This window comes from Heliangelus exortis, chromosome Z (genome assembly GCF_036169615.1).
Source record: "Heliangelus exortis chromosome Z, bHelExo1.hap1, whole genome shotgun sequence".
Lineage (NCBI taxonomy): Eukaryota > Metazoa > Chordata > Aves > Apodiformes > Trochilidae > Heliangelus > Heliangelus exortis.
This window is the reverse complement of record NC_092454.1, coordinates 29,727,045-29,749,047: the sequence shown is the minus strand read 5'-3', so window position 1 is coordinate 29,749,047 and position 22,003 is coordinate 29,727,045. Positions and strand designations below refer to the sequence as shown.

General features: G+C 41.8%; 2 protein-coding genes across 17 annotated transcripts in view; both read right to left on the bottom strand.

The window, feature by feature from the left end:
* The window catches only part of AUH (AU RNA binding methylglutaconyl-CoA hydratase), a 159,943-nt gene extending 140,588 nt beyond the window's left edge, over positions 1-19,355 (bottom strand). For 2 of the 16 annotated variants that reach the window (XR_011723392.1, XR_011723393.1), the window contains exons 1-3: positions 18,999-19,334; positions 10,375-10,442; positions 10,191-10,278 (exon numbers count right to left, since the gene is read on the bottom strand). Coding sequence is in view for 14 of the 16 variants with exons in the window: in XM_071731445.1 (XP_071587546.1) it covers positions 10,191-10,278; positions 10,375-10,442; positions 18,999-19,197 (355 nt within the window). In the remaining 2 variants the exon portion in view is untranslated. Of the gene's footprint in view, positions 1-10,190; positions 10,279-10,374; positions 10,443-18,063; positions 18,164-18,917 lie in introns of all 16 variants that reach the window. The other 14 variants (XM_071731440.1, XM_071731439.1, XM_071731447.1 and 11 more) reach the window with 12 other exon arrangements.
* NFIL3 (nuclear factor, interleukin 3 regulated) overlaps positions 1-22,003 on the bottom strand; it is a 513,505-nt gene that overhangs the window by 455,671 nt on the left and 35,831 nt on the right. The window lies entirely within an intron of this gene.

The window sequence follows — 22,003 nt, the reverse complement described above, 5'->3', positions numbered from 1 at the left end:
AGCATGGGGTTTTACTTATTAGTATGAGCTTCAAACTGGAACAATAGACTAAGGGCCAATAAATTACTACCTGAAACAAACATACGATTGTGGAATAATGGCAATAATTCCTGGAAGTGACTTAAATACAAATATTGGTATTTTTCAGTAAAGGTACAGCATTTGCAGCAGGTGCATTGTGGTTAGTGTACCATGACTGCTTTCAAGAGAAACTGCATGGAGGTGGGAGTGGAGTGGAGAGCTGTGGCCATGCTCTGTGGCAACAATACCAACTGACTGCACTGTTGATACCTTGGGCCAACAACCTGCCACCTGTTGATGTAATGCTGTCCTTAAGGTGAACTTTGCCCATTACAATCTCACTGTAATACAAAAACTCCACCCATAAAGATAAGCATCACCACGGTGCAACCACCCCTCACCGAGCCAGCACTTTCTCTAGCCTATACCTTTGAGTGCAAAGTGAGAGAACTTCGCACCAATCAGAATAAAGATATGCTTGACTAGCGTCACACAATCTCCACCTGTCAGGTGACATAGTTCAAAGAAAGCCAACAGGGGAAAGATGTCAGGGAAGATACTATCACAGGGATATGCCTGAATTCTGGGACCAGTCTTTGGGCTGAGCCTCTCTTCCCCCTCACTGGGATGCCTCTGGATAAGACTTGACTGAATCGAGTGTGTCCCCAGGAATAATGTCAATCTCTGTGGAGCCTCTGTGTAAATCTCTGCAGGATCTCTCTCACTCACAGTTTTGGCCCGATAGTGCCCCCACCGGGTGATTCACACACGTTTTGGCCAGGTTGGCTCCCCCAGGGAAATCTCTGTACAGTCACTTGCTTCATGCAGCTTTCTGCCCAGGCTGTATTACTCTGAACGCAGGTATTTTGTATGTGCTTTGCAGGCAGTACATTTATCACTGGCAATCCAAAGAAGCTGTATACTGTTGCTTTAATAAATTACACTATTTATTAATGTAGTGGTGAGGAATCTTACTGAGCACAACCAGAACTCCCGTGTGTGGCCGCATCAGTTCCTATTAAGCACAACCGGATGGGTAGTGTGGTGTTAGTAGTGCACCTGGACTGTTGTTTTGTGGCCTACTAAAGATAAATTGGCTGTCACTCAGAATCCAAACCCAGCTGTCCCAAGCTCCTCTAATATCTGAGGGTCAGCTGGATTGCAAGGGTGTGTATTTTCTGCCAGATTTCTTTACTCTCTTTTAACACAACAATGAGGAATACAATTTACACACACAGACATGCCTTCCTGACGGGACATGAGAAGAGGAAGGAGGAACATGACAGTCCTAAGGGCAACAGCAATACAAGGAATACCAGGTAGAAAGGGGGAAGACAAGAATATAAAAAGAGTCTGCTTCTTCAGTTACTGTAACTATGAACCAATAAAATTTTTTTAAAAGAAAATAATATTACCTGATCTCAAATATCCTTAGTTTGTAATTGCAAAATGTAACATAAACCCCCTTTCACATCAGCAAACACACAAATAAGAGTGGGAAAGGGACTGTAAAATAAAATTTAAAAAAAAAAAAATACTTGGAATCACACAGCTTTCCAAAAGAATAATGTAAAAATTTATAACTAAAAGTTATAAGTACTATTTTGCATTATATTCAAAGTTTGAGGAAACTGGAAAACAAAAGCTTTAAGGTGCATTACTAGGATGTTCAACTCTGGATCAAAAGCATTATCAAATACTATCTGAAACAAAAAAAAAATTTGATCTTGGCCAACATGTTATTTCTAAAATCTTTCAAACCTCCTAGTTATAATCAAAAGAAGCTCTAGATTGTTTTCAAAAGACACTGTCACTCTAAAATAAAGTATGTAACAACTTGTAGACAGCCTTTCTTCACAGTACTGCCATCTCTCAACTCTACTATGCATGCACTTACACTTCCAGAATTACCTCAATACAGAAGTCCTGAAAATCTGTTCAGTAAACTACCTGAGCAATATCACTATCATATATATGTTAAAATTAAATCGATAATGAAAAATAAAGCTATTCAAACTGACTATTGAATTCAGCCCCTTCTGTGAACACAGCATAGCTCTTAATTACTCAATAATGGAGATTTTATCCATGGGACACCTGCCTTATTCCTGCACAGACTGTGCCTTCTTTGGGATCAAACACTGGCAGGAAACAGACTCCTGCAAAGACTCAGATAGCTTGGCTGCAGAACTGGGCAGGCACGCATTTGTAGGCTTACGTAGATCAGGACTAGTCATACATGTTCACTCCAGAACAGTCAGTATTTATTTATTGCATTCTAGAAAGGGGCCAAGAAGAGACTCAGAGCCAGAGCACTTCTGATGGAAGCACAAAAAAGACTCATAAACATAATGCATCCTTAACCCAAGGATTTGGGTTCTCTGACTTACAGGTATTCCTTTTGATCAGCTCTAGAGCATTAATGAGGAACTTTCTGCACTCATGGATGCATAAAGCATAAGAAAGATGAGACAAAGTAAACAGTAGTAAAAGATTCGAAGTTAATCTTTATCCAGAAACAAAAGGATATAATTGCTGGCACATCTCTATATTCTTTTATACAATTCCTTTTTCTCTTTTTGTTCCTTCTATTTCACAATGTGAACATTCTGTAATTTAGAATTATACTCAAATCCACATCAGTCATCAAAAGAGTTTACATCTTTTAATCACCCACGCTGTCATTTTGTGAAAAACAGTTGGATGTCATGTTTTGTGGACTTAGAAGGAAACAAAACACTTGGCTTGTGGCTTTCACAGATTTTTGTAGATAGCTGAGGAATGGCAAGATTTAAGGATCTTGGATTTCATTCCACACATAAAAGGGCAAAACATTCTAGGAAAAAGTTTCTCAAGCTGTGGTCTGTAAAACATCAGATGGTGGTCCAAGAAATCATCATAAAAAATGTATTTTTAAAAACATACATTCCCACACATGCAAACAAGAAAACATAACTGAGGAAATAAAAAAAAAAAATAAAACAAGCACTCGAAGTTTAGCCTGAATCAAAATGCAATACCTCTGAGAAAAAGGAACATTCTCCAAGATGAAACAACACACTGCCTTTTAACCTGTCAGTCGGCGAGGCAGCAGCACCGGTGACGATGCCTGAGGTGAGCCCGAGGGGAGGGCTGAGTCGCATTTTGCTGAGGGGGTCCCTAAACTCAGGGACCCCAACTCAGAGCTGAGCCCCAGCGGGTCCAGAGATCAGCGGCAGCCAAACAGGAGTGGAAGAGGCATGGCCGGGAGCCGCATGGGTGATCCAGAGCGAGAAAAGATGGAGGTGCCAGGGGGCTGGCAGGGAGAGCGGAGGGGATGCGATTTACTCAAGGAGCCATGGTGGCTACTCGGAGGAAGAAGACTGTGCTCCCACCACTCATTAAAATGGACGCGAGTACACGGATGGTGCCTCCACAGGTGGATGTGGCTATCCAGGTCACAGATTGCTGGCCGCAGCCTTTCCATGGCAACTGGGGTCAGCAGTGATCATGGCTGTGCCCCATATCACCAGGCTGATGACCTGCTCTACCGGGTGGCAATGCTGCAGGATGAAGAAATGGAGCTCAGGGAGGAGGTGATGAGATTGAGGAGTATCAGGGAAAATGAGCTGGAGTTATAACAATGTTTTAAGAGCCTGCTCACCACTAAAATGACTCAGGAGGCAAATCTTATTAGTGAACCACAGGAGTACTTACAGTCTCAGGATCCCCAGTTATCCCAGGAAGCTCCCCAGGCATCCCAAGAGTAACTTACAGGGGAAGGGACAATGGAAACAGGTCCCAGCCCGATGCCACAAACAGGGCAGGTGTTTTACCTCTGGAACTTCACCGCCTTCAGTGGCACTGCAGGAGAGGTATGGGGCCTTAATGAAGGAAATGTAAGACGGTGCCGAGAATACCCCATGTAGGCCAAAACCACCATCAAGGTCAACTCGCCCTAAACCAATGATCATAATGCATTCCAGAAAGGAAAAAAGAAGGGTCACTGTTGTGGGTGACTCCCTCTTAAGGGGTACAAAGGGCCCAATATGCAGACCAAACCCGCTTCAAGCAAAGTCTGCTGTCTCCTTGTGGCGAGGATAAAGGGACATCATGAGCAATCTTCTCCTGGTGAGGCCTTGTGATTACTAACCACTTTTGGTCTTCCAAGTGGGTAGAGATGAACTGGTATCAAGAACTAAGCAAGCATGACAGATTTCAGGGCCCTGGGACAACTAGTTAAAGGATCAGGCATGCAAGCTGCGTTCTCCATCCCTCTAGTGACAGTCATGGAGGAGGGAACTAACAGGAAGAGTCAACAGGTTAATTCAGGGCACAGGGACTGGTGTCAACAGCCCCCTGGGTTCTTTGATCATGGATCAATACACACATCACTGAGTCTGCTGGCAGAAGACGGGTATACTTATGTCAGTATGGGAAAAGGATCTTCTCTCTGGAGTCAGCAGCCCTCATTGAGAGGGCTTTAAACTAGACTTGAAAGGGAAGGGGGAAAAAACAGGCTCACTGAGTACAAACCTAGGGATGGCCTTCTGTCTGCCATCCCACTCGAGGTGGGAATCAGTAATAAAGGGGCTGTAACTGGGTTTGCACCAGTGCTGCAATGTACCAGTCTGAATGAAAAGCAGAAGTACCCCCATTCCCCTCGGGTGGGTCAGCAGGCTCAGCCCACAACTTGAAATGCCTGTACACACATGCACACAGCATGGAGAACAAACAGAAGGAGTTAGAGATCTGTGGGAGGCCAAGGGGATACGATCTGGTGGTGATTTCAGAGACAGGGTGGGACAGCTCACACGACTGGAACGTGGTCATGGATGGTTATGTCCTTTGTAGGAAAGACAGAGCAGCAAGGAGAGGTGGAGGAGTTGCTCTTTACATCAGAGAGCAACTTGAATGTATTGAGTTCTGTCCAGGGGTAGACGAGGAGCAAGTTGAGAGTTTGTGGGTGAGAATTAAGGAGCAGGCTAATGTGGGAAGTACTGGGGTGGGTGTCTATTACAAGCCACCTGATCAGAATGAGGAAGTCAATGAGGTCTTCTACAGGCAGTACGTAGCAGCCTCATGATCATAAGCCCTGGTTCTCATGAGAGACTTCAACTACACAGATGTTTGCTGGAAGGCTCACTCAGCCAACCACAAGCAGTTCAGGAGGCTCCTCCAGTGCATTGATGATAGCTTCTTGATGCATTTGTGGAGGAGCCAACTAGGAGTGGAGCATTGCTGGACCCTGTCCTAACCAATAAGGTATAAGGTTGCAGCAGTGAAGGCTGAGGGCAGCCTTGGGTGCAGTGACCATGAGATAGTGGAGATCAGAATCTTATGTGTTAGAAATAGGAACTGACAACCTAAACAACCCCAAACTTCAGAAAGGCCAACTCTGCCCTCTTCAGTTACTAGGGGAAATCATATGGAAACGGTACTGTTGCAAGATGAACCTCTCTTAGGGCACGGCGCTCCAAGGTCCAACAGGTGTTCCAGCAGAAGTGCACGAAAAGTACCCTGAGTCTGTTGCCTCAGGACTGGTTAGCCTGGCTCCATGCTACTGCTCCGGAAGCAACTAACCTCTCTGCTGGCTTGCTCAGGAGTGAGCTGAGCTTGTGAGTTTGAGCCTCACCTTTTATTGGCCCCCAGTCCTTCTCATGCGCAGTTGGGGCCCGCCTTAATCAGGCACAGGTGGGCTTAACACAAGCTCATGCCCACTACCTGGTAATTAGTGGCACCTGGTTGCCTCTATTTCACTACAGGGTACTAGAAGGTAAAGGAGCCCAAGATGATTGACCGCTTCTTTTGAGCTCAAGACCTGATGCATCCCAATGAGAAGGAAATCAACAAAGGGAATTAGAGACCAGCATAGCTGAACAGGGAACTGCTAGGTAAAATCAAATATTAGAAGAGAACCTACAGATCATGGAAGGGAGGACTGGCCACTTGGGAGGAATGTAAGACTGTTGTCTGAGAATGCAGAAGAGACAACTAGGAAAGCTAAAGCCTCCTTGGAACTAAATCTAGCAAGAGAGGCCAAGGACAACAGGAAGGGCTTCTTCAAATACACAGCAGATAAAACTAACACTAGAGGCAATGTAGTCCCACTGCTGAATGATGTGGGTGCCCTGGTGACAGAGAATACAAAGAAGGCAGAATTGCTAAACACCTTCTTTGCCTCTGTGTACACTGCTGGAGGATGTCCTCAGGAGCTCCAAGCCCCTAAGGCTGCTGAGGAAGTCAGGGTAAAGGATGAGTTTGCCTTGGCTGATGAGGGATTGGTTAAGGATCAGTTAATGAGGCTGGACATCCATCAATCCATGGGTCCTCATGGGATGCACCCACAGGTGCTGGGGGAACTGGTGGATATCATTGCTAGACAACTCCCCATCATCTCTGGTAAAATGCTGGGGACAGGAGAGGTGCCTGAGGACAGGAGGAAAGCAAATGTAACTCCAGTCTTCAAGAAGGAGGACCTGGGTAACTACAGACCAGTTAGCCTAACCTTGATCCTTGGTAAGGTGATGGAACAATTCATTCTTGGTGCTGACTCCAGGTATATGAAGGACAAGAGGCTTCAGGAGCAGTCAGCATGGCTTCACTAAGGGGAAGTCATATCTGACCAACCTGACAGCCTTCTATGAGGATGTAAGTAGGTGGATAGATGATGGCAGAGCAGGAGACATAGCTTATCTTGATTTCTGTAAGGCATTTGACACCATCTCCTACAGCATCCTTGGAGCTAAACTGAAGTGTGGTCTGAGGGTGTTGGTGGATGGAAGGATGACCATGAGCCAACAATCTGTCCTTGTGGCCAGGAAGGCCAATGGCATCCTGGGGTGCATTAGATGGGGGGTGGCTAGTAGGTCAAGAGAGGTTCCCCTCCCCCTCTATTCTGCCCTGGTGAGGCTACATCTGGAATATTGTATCCCATTCTGGGCCCCTCGGTTCCAGAAGGAACAGGAACTGCTTGAAAGAGTCTAGCACAGAGTGACCAAGATGATTAAGAGAGTGGAACATCTCCCTTATGAGGAAAGGCTGAGGGAGCTGGGTCTCTTCAGCTTGGAGGAGAAAGGAGGGTGACCTCATTAATGTTTGTAAATATGTGAGGGGTGAGTGCCAGGAGTATAGAGTGAAGCTTTTCTCAGGGGTGACTAACAGCAGGACAAGGGGCAATGGTTATAAACTGGAGCACAAGCAGTTCCATATAAATATTAGGAAGAACTTTTTCACTGTGAGGGTGACAGAGCACTGGCACAGGCTGCCCTGGGAGGCTGTGGAGTCTCCTTCCCTGGAGATATTCAAAGCCCACTTGGAAGAATTCCTGTGTGACCTGATATAGGTGACCCCGCTCTGGCAGGCGGGGGTTGGGATAGATGATCTTTTGAGGTCCCTTCTGACCCCTAACATTCTATGATTCTATGAATCTATGTTTTATGTTTAAAAACACTTTCTTTTTGTCTGCTGAATTTCCTGAGTAAATCCCCTCCAAAAAATGCTGTCACATTCATTACAGAATAAAAGATTGATTTGGGTTTGTCTTGTTTTGGGCCAGGATAGAGCTGATTTTGTGTCCTGTATTTTTGCTTTCAGCTAAGTCTCTTGTACACAGCTGCACTTGCTGAAATTAACAGTAAGTTCCTCCATCAGTGTCTCCTTCTAGGACTGATAACGCTCAAGCTACAGACTGGTATCCAGAACCAAGGCTACTGCTTGGTTCTGAGGAAGATCTTATGCTCCAGAAAGAGAAAGGAAATAAAGGGGTCACACCTGCCACCCTCCTTCAGGGAGGAGCAGACAAAACAGACCAAAATTGACCAAATGGAGTAGTCCATCCCATATGCATCATAGTATAAATTGGAGGGATTAAGAGGGCCAACTTCTTCACCCTTCCCTTCAGTCCTTCTTCACCTGTCCCTGTTTGCTTCAGCATCCTGGAAGGATTCCGTCCGTTCGTGGTCCTAATCCATGCCAGCCTGAATCTGTGTGTTCCTGTCTCCAGCTCCTGACTGCTGCTGACTCCAGGATTCCAGCCTGGACTTTCCCAGGGCTGCCCTGCAGCCTCGGTGGTGACCTGAGTGTTACTGGGGGAGAAATGGGGAGGAATGTGGTATTGTTTTTCTGTATATTTGTATATATACAAATATACATTTTATATATATATATATATATATTTTTATATATATATATATATTTTTATATATATATATATTTGTTTTTTTTCCTTTTTATCATTACTGTTTCATTAAAGCTGTGTAGCTTAGTTTCTAACCCCTAAGTCTCTCTCTCTCTTCATCTCTCTCCTTCCTTTATCAGGGAGGGAAGGGGGATTAATAGGGAGCATCTGTCATTCAGTTAATTGCTGGCCCAATTGCTGGCATTAAATCCTGTCAGGGTTGGAAGGGACTTTAAAGACAGTCAAGTTTCAAACCTCCTTGCCATGGCCAGGGACACCTCCGGCTAGACTAGGTTGCTCAAAGCCTCATCCAACCTGTCCTTGAACCTGGCCCCATTCCAGGGATGGGGCAGCCACAATCTCCCTGGGCAACCTGTTCCAAGTATCTCACCAGCCTCATGGTTAAGAACTTCTTCCTCATGTCTTACCTGAATCTACCCTCTTCCTCTTAAAGCCATTACCCCTTGTCCTGTTCACTACAAGCTCTTGTAAAATAGTCCAGCTTTCCTGTGGGTCCCCTGCAGTTACTGGAAGGCTGCTATAATGGTTCCCTGGAGCCTTCTTTTCTTCAGGCTGAACAACCTCAACCCTCTCATCCTGTATTCATAGGAGATATGCTCTTCAAAGTCAGCCAACAAAGAACAGGGGAGGAGCACTTGCAGCTCATAAATACAGCATTGAGAGCATACCTGAGATTATCTCCTTCAAGATCAGTATTTCTGCTGTCATACTTGCTATCATAAAATTCATTAATGCTAAGTTTAAAAATTAGTTAATGAAACCTGATAACAAATCTCAACTAATGGCCACCTTTTTAAATGACGTACATACATGTAACTTGAAACCACATTTGCAAGTTTCTCTGACGCTGCATTCTTCATCAGTTGAGAAACCACACCTTTTAGATGTCCTTTTTTTCCCTGAGGATTATTTTAGTAATAGATCTTTAAAGCTTCTGGTTTAAAAAAAGATAAAACTTTTAAATTAAACATGCTGATTAATAAATTATTACTTATCCTATTTTTATGTATTATTAAGTGCTGAATTAATGACTCCCTTTTTTTGAGACGGTTATTTTTGCAAGACTTGTATGTGACAAACTACTTGAATGAAAACACTTACTAAAAGCAAACAAAAAAGCATTTTAAATTCAACTAAAAGTACTTAAGTATGTTACAAACGTGAAAACTGGAAAACTGCTTTGCATTTTAAACTGAACTTTGTGTACTTAGCAAGCTCAGTGATTGCACAAGTTATCAGAAAAGAAAGATTTTGGAACTGATTTCCTACCTTTTCCTGACAACCGTATTTGCATAGTAGAAAGAGGAAACTGAGTTACTTCTGTTTTCAGTTTCAAACAAATTTAAATTAAATTTGAACAAAGTAAGAGTAAGATGTGAATTCAGAAAATAAGGAGATTATTCACTTGACAATCACAAAAGACAGCACTGCTTTACCTGATTCTAAGATATTGACAGTTACTGTTTCCCATTATTTGGCAGCTGAGAGATTTTGTCCTCCTGAGCACTTTGGCAGGATAATGTACTGTTTGATATGTGGGCTGGGTTGTGTGCTTTTTGTTCTGTATTAATTTGAGAATACTTTCAGCCCATTGTAACAGTCACATTCATAATGAATTTCAAGTTTAAGAATTAAAGCTCATTTCAATGGATCTAAAGTATGGTTTGATAGAGCTTTCCACTCAGCCTCTTTACATGGTCTATATCATGACTTGGTCCTTCCTCTGAATGACAGGCAAGACTTTTTAAGAACTCAAATAACTTTCCCCTACCATGAATAATCTACTACATATTTTGATATACTTTATGACACAGAAAGAATACAACTGATCTCCAGTTCTTGTTAGCAATTGAGCAAAATAACAGAAAAAATATTTTGTTTGCTACTGAGATGAATATATACAAAATACATGTTTCCTTGGAATCTGGGCTTTTTTTGTGAAATATGAGATACAGATTTCCAGCTCCTCAGGAAAATTAAGTTTGCATACCAGCACAGAATATCCCTGGGACTTCACTCCGGAATATAACAGTTCGTACTTTCTTATCAGATTTCAAAGCATCCACAGCTTTTGACATCTACAGAGAAAAGGAGGAAGGGGAATAACTAAACACTTCTAAAGTGCTCAATTTCAGTATTTCACCTTTATACTAAAAGCTATTCTTTTCACTTACCATTTTCAAAAGATTTTTGCTAAGTGCATTCTTGGCATAAGATCTGTTTAATCCAAGCACCACAATTCCTGGAGGGGAAGAAAAATAGTATCATTGTTGCAATCTTGTAAATTATATATTAACTGTATACATTATTATTTTGAAAGTACAGGAAAAGCATCATTCAGGATCAGATAAAACCAAACCAAACCAAAAAAAACTGATGGTGTGAGTATTACTGAATTTTTGAAAGAAAATATATAGACTTGTATCTTCCAATGTTAAACATTTCAAAGTTCAACAGACATGACATTTATTTTAAGAACTCAAATATGGCTCTAACACCTTCACAGGGAAATAGTACTTACAAAGGCTGAATGTATAATTATACAATTGCATGCACAAATTTTACATTTGTGTGTGAAGTGCTAATGTGCAATCAGGAAAGAGACTTAATTGTAAAGCTTATGTTTCCATATTTAGACAGCCTGCTTACAGAGACCTCTTAAAGCGTGAAGTGCTGCTACATCTAATACGGGCAACTCCAGCACACGTAAAAGGAAGTCACAAGCATAGCAAGAACAGAAAACAGAATGTAAAACTTCTCTTCAGGACACAAAAAATGCACACAATGCCTGGTACAGAGCTCAAATCACACGTTCCCAGATCCTTTAGTCCAGCTAAGAGATACGCTGTCTCATAGAGTAATTATATGTGCATTTACTTGAATGCTGCAGCAGAAACACCGTTTGTTTGTCCTTATTTTGCTTCTCAGCTAAATTATCAAATTCAGAGGTAATTATCAAACAGGAAAACTCAGAAAAATTTATCTTGCTTATGTGTAAGTTTAACAGGCCTCTAGCAAGCTTTTAGACAGTTATTTCCTGCACACACTATAAACATCTGAATTCTGAACACCAATACACAGTCCTATCAACACTGATCCAGTCCTGGTATAGTCTTAATTTTTATTTACTTGGGAGAATGCAGGGATAAGGGGAAGAAGACAAAGGACTTGTAGTGGTACCAGGAATGAAAGGCAAACAGGGAACTCTCCATCTCAAACAAATAAGCCCACAGTATTGTCACCAATCTAGAAAATGAAAAAAGAAATTCCAGAAATTAAGTATTTGCCCATGTACTTAATATTTCACGACTCAGTTCTGTACACTGAATGGTTCTTGCAGCATTCATAAGGTGCCTGTTTCCTCATTTCAGCTCACACTACTACTTTTACTCCAGGGAAACCTTTCCTCTGAAAGGATTGAGTTATCTGTGCAGAGCCCACTCCCTCTTCCTTGTCCTGCATGAATATCCACATGCACACACACAAATGAGATTAAAAAGAGCTCTTGCTCCTTCTCCAGCTACCAATCTGAAACCAAAGTCCTCCACCAGCTACCACTCTCAGGATTCAAACAAAAATGATTAAACCCAAGTAATAGAGGATAGATGCCTCCTCTTTGCTTTCAGGGTACAATCAATTGCTATGTATATAGATATATCCTGAAAGGGTAGAGGAGCCTGGCCAAGCCATACTCTCTTGTTCCCATCTGTTCATCCCCATGGTTGGAGGTATTCATGAAGGACCTCCTGCAGGTCCTTATGCAGCATGTAAACAGGAATCTGTTTGTGTTTTGCTAAGTAAAGAAGACAATGTTCCAGCAGTGCTTCTGAACGCAGCACTTTATTTCTACTGTCACAACTTATTCTTCAGAAGGATTAATCAAAATTCCAGTATTTCACATGTACCACAGAAGTAGATTAGGCAAAAGCAACAGCCATGTTAAAGCAGCATAAAGCCACTTCACCTGGCTTTTATTTTAAACTCAAAGGCATATGGCAAATCCTCCATTTGAATGAACTAAAGATGCTTCCATCAGTTAAGAAATAAAGTCCTTTTCAGAAGCGTGTTTTCTTTTTTCAATGGCACTACCACCTTTCAATTAGATTTGTATTTTTCTTCTCCCCATTGGAGCACAGACTGCTGCTCCATAAACATTAGCAATGTATTCAGAAGGAAGTTCCAATTAACATTTAATTTTTTTTTCCTACAAAAGGATGATTCTTGAGGACAAACCATACAGAATGATTCTTCTTAGCAGTGTTATATCCAGTCATTAATCTACCACTTCTGCCTTCCATTACAAAGAAGCATGAGTTAAATACAGATGACACCCATATAGCTGTTCTATTTCTTAAAGAGTAAAAAAAGAAAAAATGAATCAAGCACTTCAATAGCAAAAGCATAAAACGTTTATCAAAAAAACTATGTATTGCAGCGATGTATACAAAAGGAAATTCCTTGAAATCTCATTTTAGTCAGTTTTGTTCTAATATGTCATTACTATAGCACCCAAGTATCCTGAAACACACTCTCAGGGTTTTTAATATTGTCATAAGATTTGGGAAGTTTTCCCAATATATAAATCAATAACCATGCTACAGACAGATTAAATACCTCCTCAAAGTCACAAAACAGAAACTGAAAAATAGTATTGCTGATTACCAGCTGAGAATGTATTCGCATGTTTTTCCTTCTCCTTTTCCCAGTCCCACCCCAGGAACACCTCGGCAAAAAACTGTTTAAGGCAAGTGTTCTGTGTTTTGTGTATTCAACAAAGATTTAAACCCCTGGTTGCAGGGGTATACCACTTTTAGATGGGATAAATTTCCCTAATCACAGCAAAAAGCACTAGTCAGGCTCCATATAACACTGCAGGGCACCACCAACCCAATTATAAGGAAAAGGACAAAAAAACAGCAACAGGTACAGCAACAATACTGCCATACAGGTAACCATTCCACCAAACGTTGTTAGTCATACAGAAAACCTGATTATTTTTATATCTTTCAAAATACCTGTTACGTCATCATCCAAAGCACTTAATTATAGTTCATTTTTCCTAAAGCACCATGAATAGGTCCACTTTCCAAAATATCTTCAAAAAAATAAAAACACAACAGCTTGAACATTAAATTTGTAAGAGATAAGTATCAGTAGAAACAATAATTCCAGTATCTGTATAGTGTCAAAGAAGCATCAGATACACTAAAAAAGAATAAGCACTCATGTAACACTAATGTTATAGTCAATACTAATGTTACAGTTTTTCCTGGAAGCCATCTGCATTATTTCAGCAAATATTGTGCATCTTAAAATTACATTAATATATTAAACACTAACTTTGATCCTATTACTCGGTTCTCTAAGGATGACTCCCTCTTTATTCAGCTTAAACTCTAGTTTCATAGTACCTGTGAATTCCCAGAAACATTTTCATTTTCAAGTGGACACTAAATTTGGGATTTTCATATAAGCCGTTCATATTGAAAGGTTTTGGTGTTTTAAGAGTGATAGCAAAAATACATAATGCTATCATTACCTGAAACTTCTGAGAGAGAAGGAATCTCATTCCCTAATATACAAAATGGAGTGGACCAATTTAAGTGATTATATCATTGCTAAAACTACAGTTTATATCAGCACACAGGAAAACTGAATTTAGGTAATTATTTTTATTCTGTACTTTTTAGTTTTAAAAAAATATTTGTTCTCAGTGTTTGACAGAACCACACTGAAATAGTTACTTACAAATAAACCCTGTCTTTACACTTAATTTTTTTCTGGTTTAGAAAGATTCACTACATCAGTATAAAAAGTACCTATGGGAATAATTCAGTTTAAGTATACATACTCACACAACGTATCTATCCAAATGTACATCTTTTTAACTAAAATCAAAATGAAACAAAAACAACCTACAACAAAAACTGAATTATGCACCAAAAAATTGAGGGAGGATCAAAGAGAGCCTTGTCCCGCTTAACTAATCAGATAAACCAAGGTAAATAAGTTGACTTAGATGTTTATTATTATAGAGTAATAATGAAGTAAATAAGCATAACAAATAAAAAAGTAATACAAGACTCTATGGTGAGTGCATCATGCACAATTCTGGTGGTTTCCATTAATTACTTATCAAGAAGTATTTAAGTGCAAAATCAAACAGACACGTACTAGGTAGTATTTTTTAAAAACACCTGGACACTTTTCGAAATCCTGTATCTGCACCTATTAAATCTCTTTTTTATCTACTTAAAAATCTTCCTTGTACTTGTTAAACTAGTATAATGCATCTACTCAGGCTTTTTTTATTTAAAGAGAGTAGAAGGGAAAGCTTTTCCTATTTACCAACTAGCTACCTCTGAACAAACAACTGAGACCATACTTGCTCTATCAATTCTATGTATGTTAAAATTCTAACTGATGAGGACAAAAAGGTGCTTTACTTACTCTGAACTAACTAAAATCAGTAGCTAAGTATAAGCCCATAGAATCATCATGGTTGGAAAGGACCTTCAAGATCATCAAGTCCAGCCATCAGTCCTATACCACCTTAACCACTAAGTCATCTTCCAAAGCACCATGTCTACAAGTTCTCTTAATACCACCAGGGACTGCGACTCCACCACCTCCCTGGGCAAACTGCTTCAATGCTTCACCACTCATTTGGTGAAGAAATTTTTCTTAATATCTAATCTGAACCTCCCTTGGCACAACTAGAATCCGTTTCCTCTTGTCCTATTACTAGTCACTGGGGAGAAGAGGCCAACACCAGCCTCACCACAACCTCCTTTCAGGTAGATATAGAGAGAAAGGTCTGCACTCAGACTCCTCTTCTCCAATCCAAACAGCCCCAGCTCTTTGAGCCTCTCCTAAAATCTGTTCTCCAGACCCCTAATCAGCTTGGTTGCCCTTCTCTGCACCCTCTCCAGCACCTCAATATGCTGCCTACACTGCAGCACCCAAAGCTGAACACAGTACTCGAGGTGTGGCCACAACAAAGCTGAGTACAAGAGTAAGATCACCTTCCTCATCCTGCTGGTCACACTGTTCTGATACAGGCCAGGATGCCAGTGGCCTTCTTGGCAACCTGAGCACACTGCTGGCTCATGTTCAGCTGTCAGTCAGCACCCCCAGGTCCCTCTCTGCTGGGCCACTCCTCTCCAAGCCTGTAGCACTGCTGGGGGCTGTTGTGGCCAAACTGCAGGACCCAAGATTTGGCCTTAGAGAAACTCGTAAAATTGGCCTTGGCCCATCAATCAAGCCTGTTTAGATCCCTCTGCAGAGCCTCCCTATCCCTCAAGCAGATCAACATTTTCACCCAGCAATTAGCAATGCTTATAAATACTTAAAAGGTGGATGTCAGGAGGATGGGGCCAGTATTTTTCAGTGGTGCCCAATGACAGAAAAAGAGGTAATAGGCAAAACTTTCAACACAAGAAATTCCATCTAAACACACAAGAACTTTTTTACTTTGAGGGTAGCAGAGCACTGGGACAGGATGCATAGAGAGGTGGTGGATTCTCTATCTCTGGAGACATTTAAAATCATCCTCTTCTCAATTCTATGCAACCTAGGATGATTGGACCAGATGATCTCCAGAGGTCCCTTCCAACCCCTAACATTCTGTGACTCTAGTGCAAAATCGAAATTTTACAAATATTTGTATCACATTCCAGAAAGTGACATTGTAACACTGCAGTCAAGTCTACAGATCTTTCTCCTAATTCCACATGTAACTTGAAATGCAAAAGCCCTACATTCATTAAGATTTTTTACGGAATCACTAACGCAGCTTGACTAACAGTTCTGATATTTCAATAGTTGCAGTATATTTCAGCCCTAGTGATACTCAAATAGAATCTCAAATAAAGTAAAAACACTAAGGTACTGACATTCTTCTATACCCACAGAAAACTGATACTAAAAGCTGCACGAGTTGAAACATGTTATTTAGAATACCCAGGGATTTTACTGTCACATTCTTCGAATATCTCACATCCTCTATACTGTAATTCGTTTCAAATTTGAAAGTCAGAAAGTTTCATTTCAATTTATATTCAACCATTCCCCAAAAACTTCAGTATACAAATCATATGTAAGTGTTATGAAGCAGGACAGTCTGCTACCTTGCCTGCAGGGAAAGATTTGGCTAAAGCTACAGGATGTGCCTGTACACGAAGCAGCTACTGTCGCTCTTCCTGCCTCATAGCATCCTAAACCGTAAATGCCTCTGGACGACACAACCTGCTCCGAGTATCATGGAAAGACTACAAGTGTGCAGGAGCATAAGCACAGCATAAATGAGCATGTGTGTGCCATTAAAAGAAGTCAGAGGGACAGAGTCCATCCCTGTGTGTGCTACAGCAAGTAACAGAAGACTATGATGAGGCAACGGCATCAGGATCTCACCTGGGAAGGTCTAGAACGTGAACTGGTGGAAAAATAAATGGTAGGTTAGAGAAGAGCAAGGAAGATCACTGATGCTTTTATGGAGTTAAGTGTCCGAACGTAGAAGAGGTATTATGTGCTGAAAAGGCAGATAAAGATAGATGAACTTGACACACAAGGCAAGGAAGAGAGTGTGAAGCAGAGGCACAGGCAGAAAGCAGAGACATGTTTCTTTTGCAGAAACTTGGTCTACTCTTTGGGCTGCTAAAGGAGGCATATGATGCTTATGACTCCTTCAGGCTTACTTCTAGATCTTTGTTCTTATACTTTATTAACAAAGAGTATTTGTCTCTATGTCTTTCTATGTCCTTCTGAAAGGAAAAGCTGAAAAGATCCCTTCTCCTGAAGAGAATTCCTCAATTAAAAATGCATTGAATTCTCATGATAGCTAAAGTTGATTTAACAGTTCAAATGGTACCGACACATTTCTGGGCATTTTTATTGCCACATTTAACAAACATATTCTGAGAAGGAAAGAAAAAACTTCAAAAATATTTTTTCAGCATAAAATGTAAAAGCAGATGGGCCATTACCAAGCAAAAATTAGCAATCTCTGAACCTTTTCTTCAAAAATCTCCTTCAATTCTCTGCACAATCAAATTGCATCTGCAATTTGTATCTGCATCAAAGACACTCATCAAGCAACTCAGGATAGATACACAGTTCAAAACACCTTCATCACATTACAAAAGTAACTATTCCTAGCTGATTTAACAGCTAGAACACAGCTATTCTATTGTTTGTTGTGTAATAGCAAAAATAAAAATCCTTATTTTAGGTAGTGCACACATATTTTCTGTAACTTGTTGGAGAAGCAGGAAGAAAAAACACTCCTCCAAAATTTTACAAACTTCTACTTGCTCCTGTCTTGCCTCGTCCTTAATTTAAAATAACCTCAAAAAAACTAAAACAGAAGTTTTAAAGCAATTTTGATCTCCACAGCTGGTTTATAAAACTAGACTTAAGTCTCAAGGGAAATGGAAAGAGTTGGGAACATAGCAATCAACGAGACAGAAGTGAATTTCAGGATCAGATTATATCACCAACTTGAGTAAAATCTGTCTTCCATTGAAAACGAATCATCTGCTGAGCCTTATGTTGAAATGCAAAGTTTTAAAGTTACCTATGTGTATACATATGCAACACTATACATATGCATACTCAACTTGTAGGTGTTTGCTGGAATTTGCAGCAAGTCTGAAATACCTGATCTGGCATGCTGAAAGCCATAAAATGAACTGTGCGTCTCAACTTATGGTTCTTCCAAGACAGATCCATATAATGGGATTCATTCAGTATGGATGAATAGAGTTCCACACTATGGACCTTTTTATAAAAAAAAAAAGAAAAAAGTAGGTCTAGTATCATGACTTATATTAATTAAAAATAAATTCTCAGGAGCTTGTAATCACCGTTTCTCCACCATTTCTATCCTTGCTGCAACCAAATGGGAAGCAAGTGACAAATACCAAAGGAGACGAAACACCTCCAAAGGAAGAACACCTCCAAAATCTGGTGAGGGTGGGCAATAAACCAGAAAAGGAAGCATTAAGTGTCCATGTTGTGATTCACCAGCTTCACACGATTCTGGAGTGTGGTGTTTCTTCTTTTTTGTTGTTTAACCCGGTGGATTAAAACAAGACTCTTTGAATAGTTAAGTATAAAAAGGTCAACAACACATTGACAGCACTGAAGTGTTGGGGGTAAGATGGCCACCAGGAAAGCAGAACAAGATGAACATGAGTACTTGCTGAAGCCACACTTTCCAAAACAGAAAATGTTGATAAAACTTCTGTGCCTTTGCCTGCCTTTGCTGAAGCAGCACGAGTCATAGCACCAGAGAACTACAGAATCACAGTGCTGACTGGGCTGGAAGGAACCTTACACATCACCTAGTTCCAACCCCTCGCCACGGGCATCCCTCCCACAAAACCAGGAGGATCGTAGCGGTTTGCTGCCGAACTTCATTTCCTCCCATTAAAAAGGACAACAGACTCTAACTAAGCGAGGTGCACCTCGCATACACAGGGCACACTCCGGGAAAGGGAAGCCAGGAGAGACCAAGCTGACTCAGCTCTGCAAGTGCCTTGCCGGCAGCTCCGAGCACCCTGCTAGGAAGCCGATGGCTGACGCGCCGCAGAGCTGTCGCCGCTCCCCTGCCATCATCCCCCGCCGCTGGGTCGCTCCCTCCGCCACCGTCCTCCCTTCCCCCCCTTCCCATCCCGAAGGTGGCGCCAAGCCGGGGAGTGCCGGGGATCCCACTGACCAGGCGGCCACGGGCCTGTGGGAGCCAGGGCCGCGGGGGACCGCCGCCCCACCGCTGCCCCCGGCGCCTCGCTCTCGTTACCTTGGTGTTCGTCATCCAGATACCGGACCCGCAGCTCCTCCTCTTCCTTTGCATGGGAACCGTAGCTCCTCCCGGCCCAGGGTATCACCGGCGCCCGGTGTCCGCAACGGCCGAGGGAAAAAGTCGCGGCGGCTGCGGCTGCGGCTGCCAGCCTGACTCGGCCTTGCAGGAGGCCCAGGCCGCCCAGCGCCGCCGCCATGCTGCTGCCTTCGCCGCCAGCACCGCCTCAGCCTCTCCCGACCGGCGGCCGCGGTACCGCCGCCCACGTGACCGTCCGCGGCACGCAGGGGCCGCCGCTCCCCTCCCCCCCTCGGAGCCGCCGAGGTGCGAGGGCCCGCGGGGAGCCCGGTGCTGCTGAGCCGCGTAAGCCCCGGGACGGAGGCGGCGGGAGCAGCGCGGTAACTGGCTCGGCACCGCCCGGCTTGGCAGCGGCGCCAGGACGGCCGACCCCATCTCTAGCTGATGATGGTGATGGTGATAAAAGACTTTTTAGCTGGAAGAGACTCGGATTTTGGACACGTAGCTTGAAATACAATTTGCATGGGAAAGTTTCTCATTAGCAAAAATTGCTGTTTAGGTTTTCTGAGAGTTCTTGACGGTGGAACCGTCACTTACTTGTGATGCACTTCTGTAGATCCTGTCTTAAAGGCAACGTGCTTTAGCTTTATTGCACTGCATGAGGTGCACGTTATGGCACCATGTGAGAAATAATGCACATGAGCTCTCCAGCTCTTCTTTTCAAGTACCACAACCAAACCATGCCCATCCCAGGTGGTGGCTTCAGCACTGACCAAAGCAACTACAGTCAATGATTGAGATCAGATAGCATCTGGTTCTGCTGAGATGCAGGGCTGCTTGCATTGGTTTATCATCTCACTCTAAGCCCACCCTTCTCGTTTTGGGCCCTCGGAGTCACTGCTGCTTTGCAAAAGAAAGGATAAAGACCAATTCACCTTGGTATTCAGAGATGGGTTTACAGGGCATAAGCCACACTGCAAGTGTCTGTCTGCTTGGGCTCCAGGCACACTGATAACACCCACTGGTATGAAGCAAGGCAAAGATGAAAGTGGTAGAGGTGGAGGCAGGAGAGAGTTGCCATTGCAGACTTGCAAGTTGCAAATTATGCAAACTATGACCTAATCCAAAAGGACTTGAAAATTTCATCTGTGTATCAATACCGTAACACCTACTTGTGCCAGAATTAGTTTGCATTAGATATAAATACAGAAACTTAACCTGCCTCCTTACGCAGGACTTGTGAAAGGTTGCTGTAACAGCAGTTGATCTCAGGCAATAATGAAGCTCACAAAGCTGTGAAGTTTGCCTTCTTGACATCTATCTACTTAAAAGAATTAGGCCTTAAGAATTGAACACTTATCTTTGAGCCACCTCAGTTTTCAAAACTCAGTATTACTTAATCAGAGGAATAAAGCTGTACTGTTTCCAAGCAGAAGCTCAGGTGGAACCATTTTGGTCGTCATTTGGGAAAAGTACCTTCCCCATTCCTCTTCTTTGTGCAGCTGGTCAGCATCTCCTCCACTGCCTTCCTTTTGGAGAAGGTCTAAAAATAATGTCCTATTTGTTGTCATAGAGCACCATGAACATCAGATGTGGAGGGGACACTATCGCCTTGCATTTGTTATGTTTTTCTATTTAAACAGGTCTGTAGCTTGTGATTAACAGCCTGTTCAGTAGTGCCCACAGGATACTGAAGACTTTTCCATAAAAAATGATTGAAGAATGCCCATCCTGGAAATTTTGTTAAGTCAAAGAATATTTTATGACAATGAATTTTGAAAGTTCATGCCCAATTATGTCAATAGAAACAGAGACATCACTACTATAAAAGACATAGTATTCTGTAAAAAGACATTAAAGCAGAACTGGATTTGCTGCAGTGCCATAATGTGACCTTGAAGCTGAAGGCAGATGTGTTGTCCCTGTACAGCTGTGACTTGTAATGGTTCCTAGAATCGAGTACTAGTGGACACTTCACTGAGCAGAGGTCAGAGCCAAATAGCCTGTGTACAAACACCCACAATCATGGTTAAAGCTGAAAAATTTTAGAAGTACCATTTTGTTTTACTCCATCACTCTGGTTTTACTTTCTTAGCATAAGAACTAAAAACCAAATTGTATTTCTCCTCAGTTTTTGTGCATATTCCCACATCTATGCTGCTAAGATAAAAAGTTTTCTTTTGAGTGACTCCTCTAGTATGTAATGTTTGTGAAGAGTGGTAATACAGCTATCATTGAAATGTTTCAAAGTTGAAGTTCTTGAAAGTTTTTTGAAGTCTACACAGTAAATGTTTTTAAAATGAAATTTTAAATTTCTGACAGAGGATGTAGATCTGCCAACTACAGTCATTCTCTTCTCTCAGTTTTCTCTGTGTTATGCTTTAAATTCTACAGTAGTCATAAATGAGAGTGGTTTATTTTGTAGGAAACCACATTTGGTGTGTTTTGCAATACTATATATTCTGTTCCTCCCATTCCGCTTATATTCAAGCACAAATCAGGACTCAAAAGCAGCTTTCTATATACCCTCTTTTCTCACTGTTGTTTAATTGTAATAGCACAGCTTTAAAGTCACAGCAGTACATGTAGAGCACAGTTACAGAGGGGAAGTATAGTGGCAAGTAGATTAATATTTAAAACATATATCCTAATAAAGAAAAAACAAATAGTAACTATGACATACTTGGTAACATGATTGCTGCTACACACAGAAATCCAAATATTGGTACTTGGTGATGGGTAAAATAAATTGATTTAGCACAGCTGTATAGATGTTGACTCTGCCTCCTTTACTTCAGAGAAGTAATGTTAGTGTAAATGAAAACACAACCAGTGTAGATGGAGAGCATGTTAGGAATTGTCTGCACTCATCTGTTACTTTTAATATGGTCCCTCAATCATGATGTGATTTTTTCATCTTATTTTTTTCTCTTCAGAAATTATTCTTACTAATCTGTCTGCTTGGGTGTGCTTCCAAGTTTGCTTAT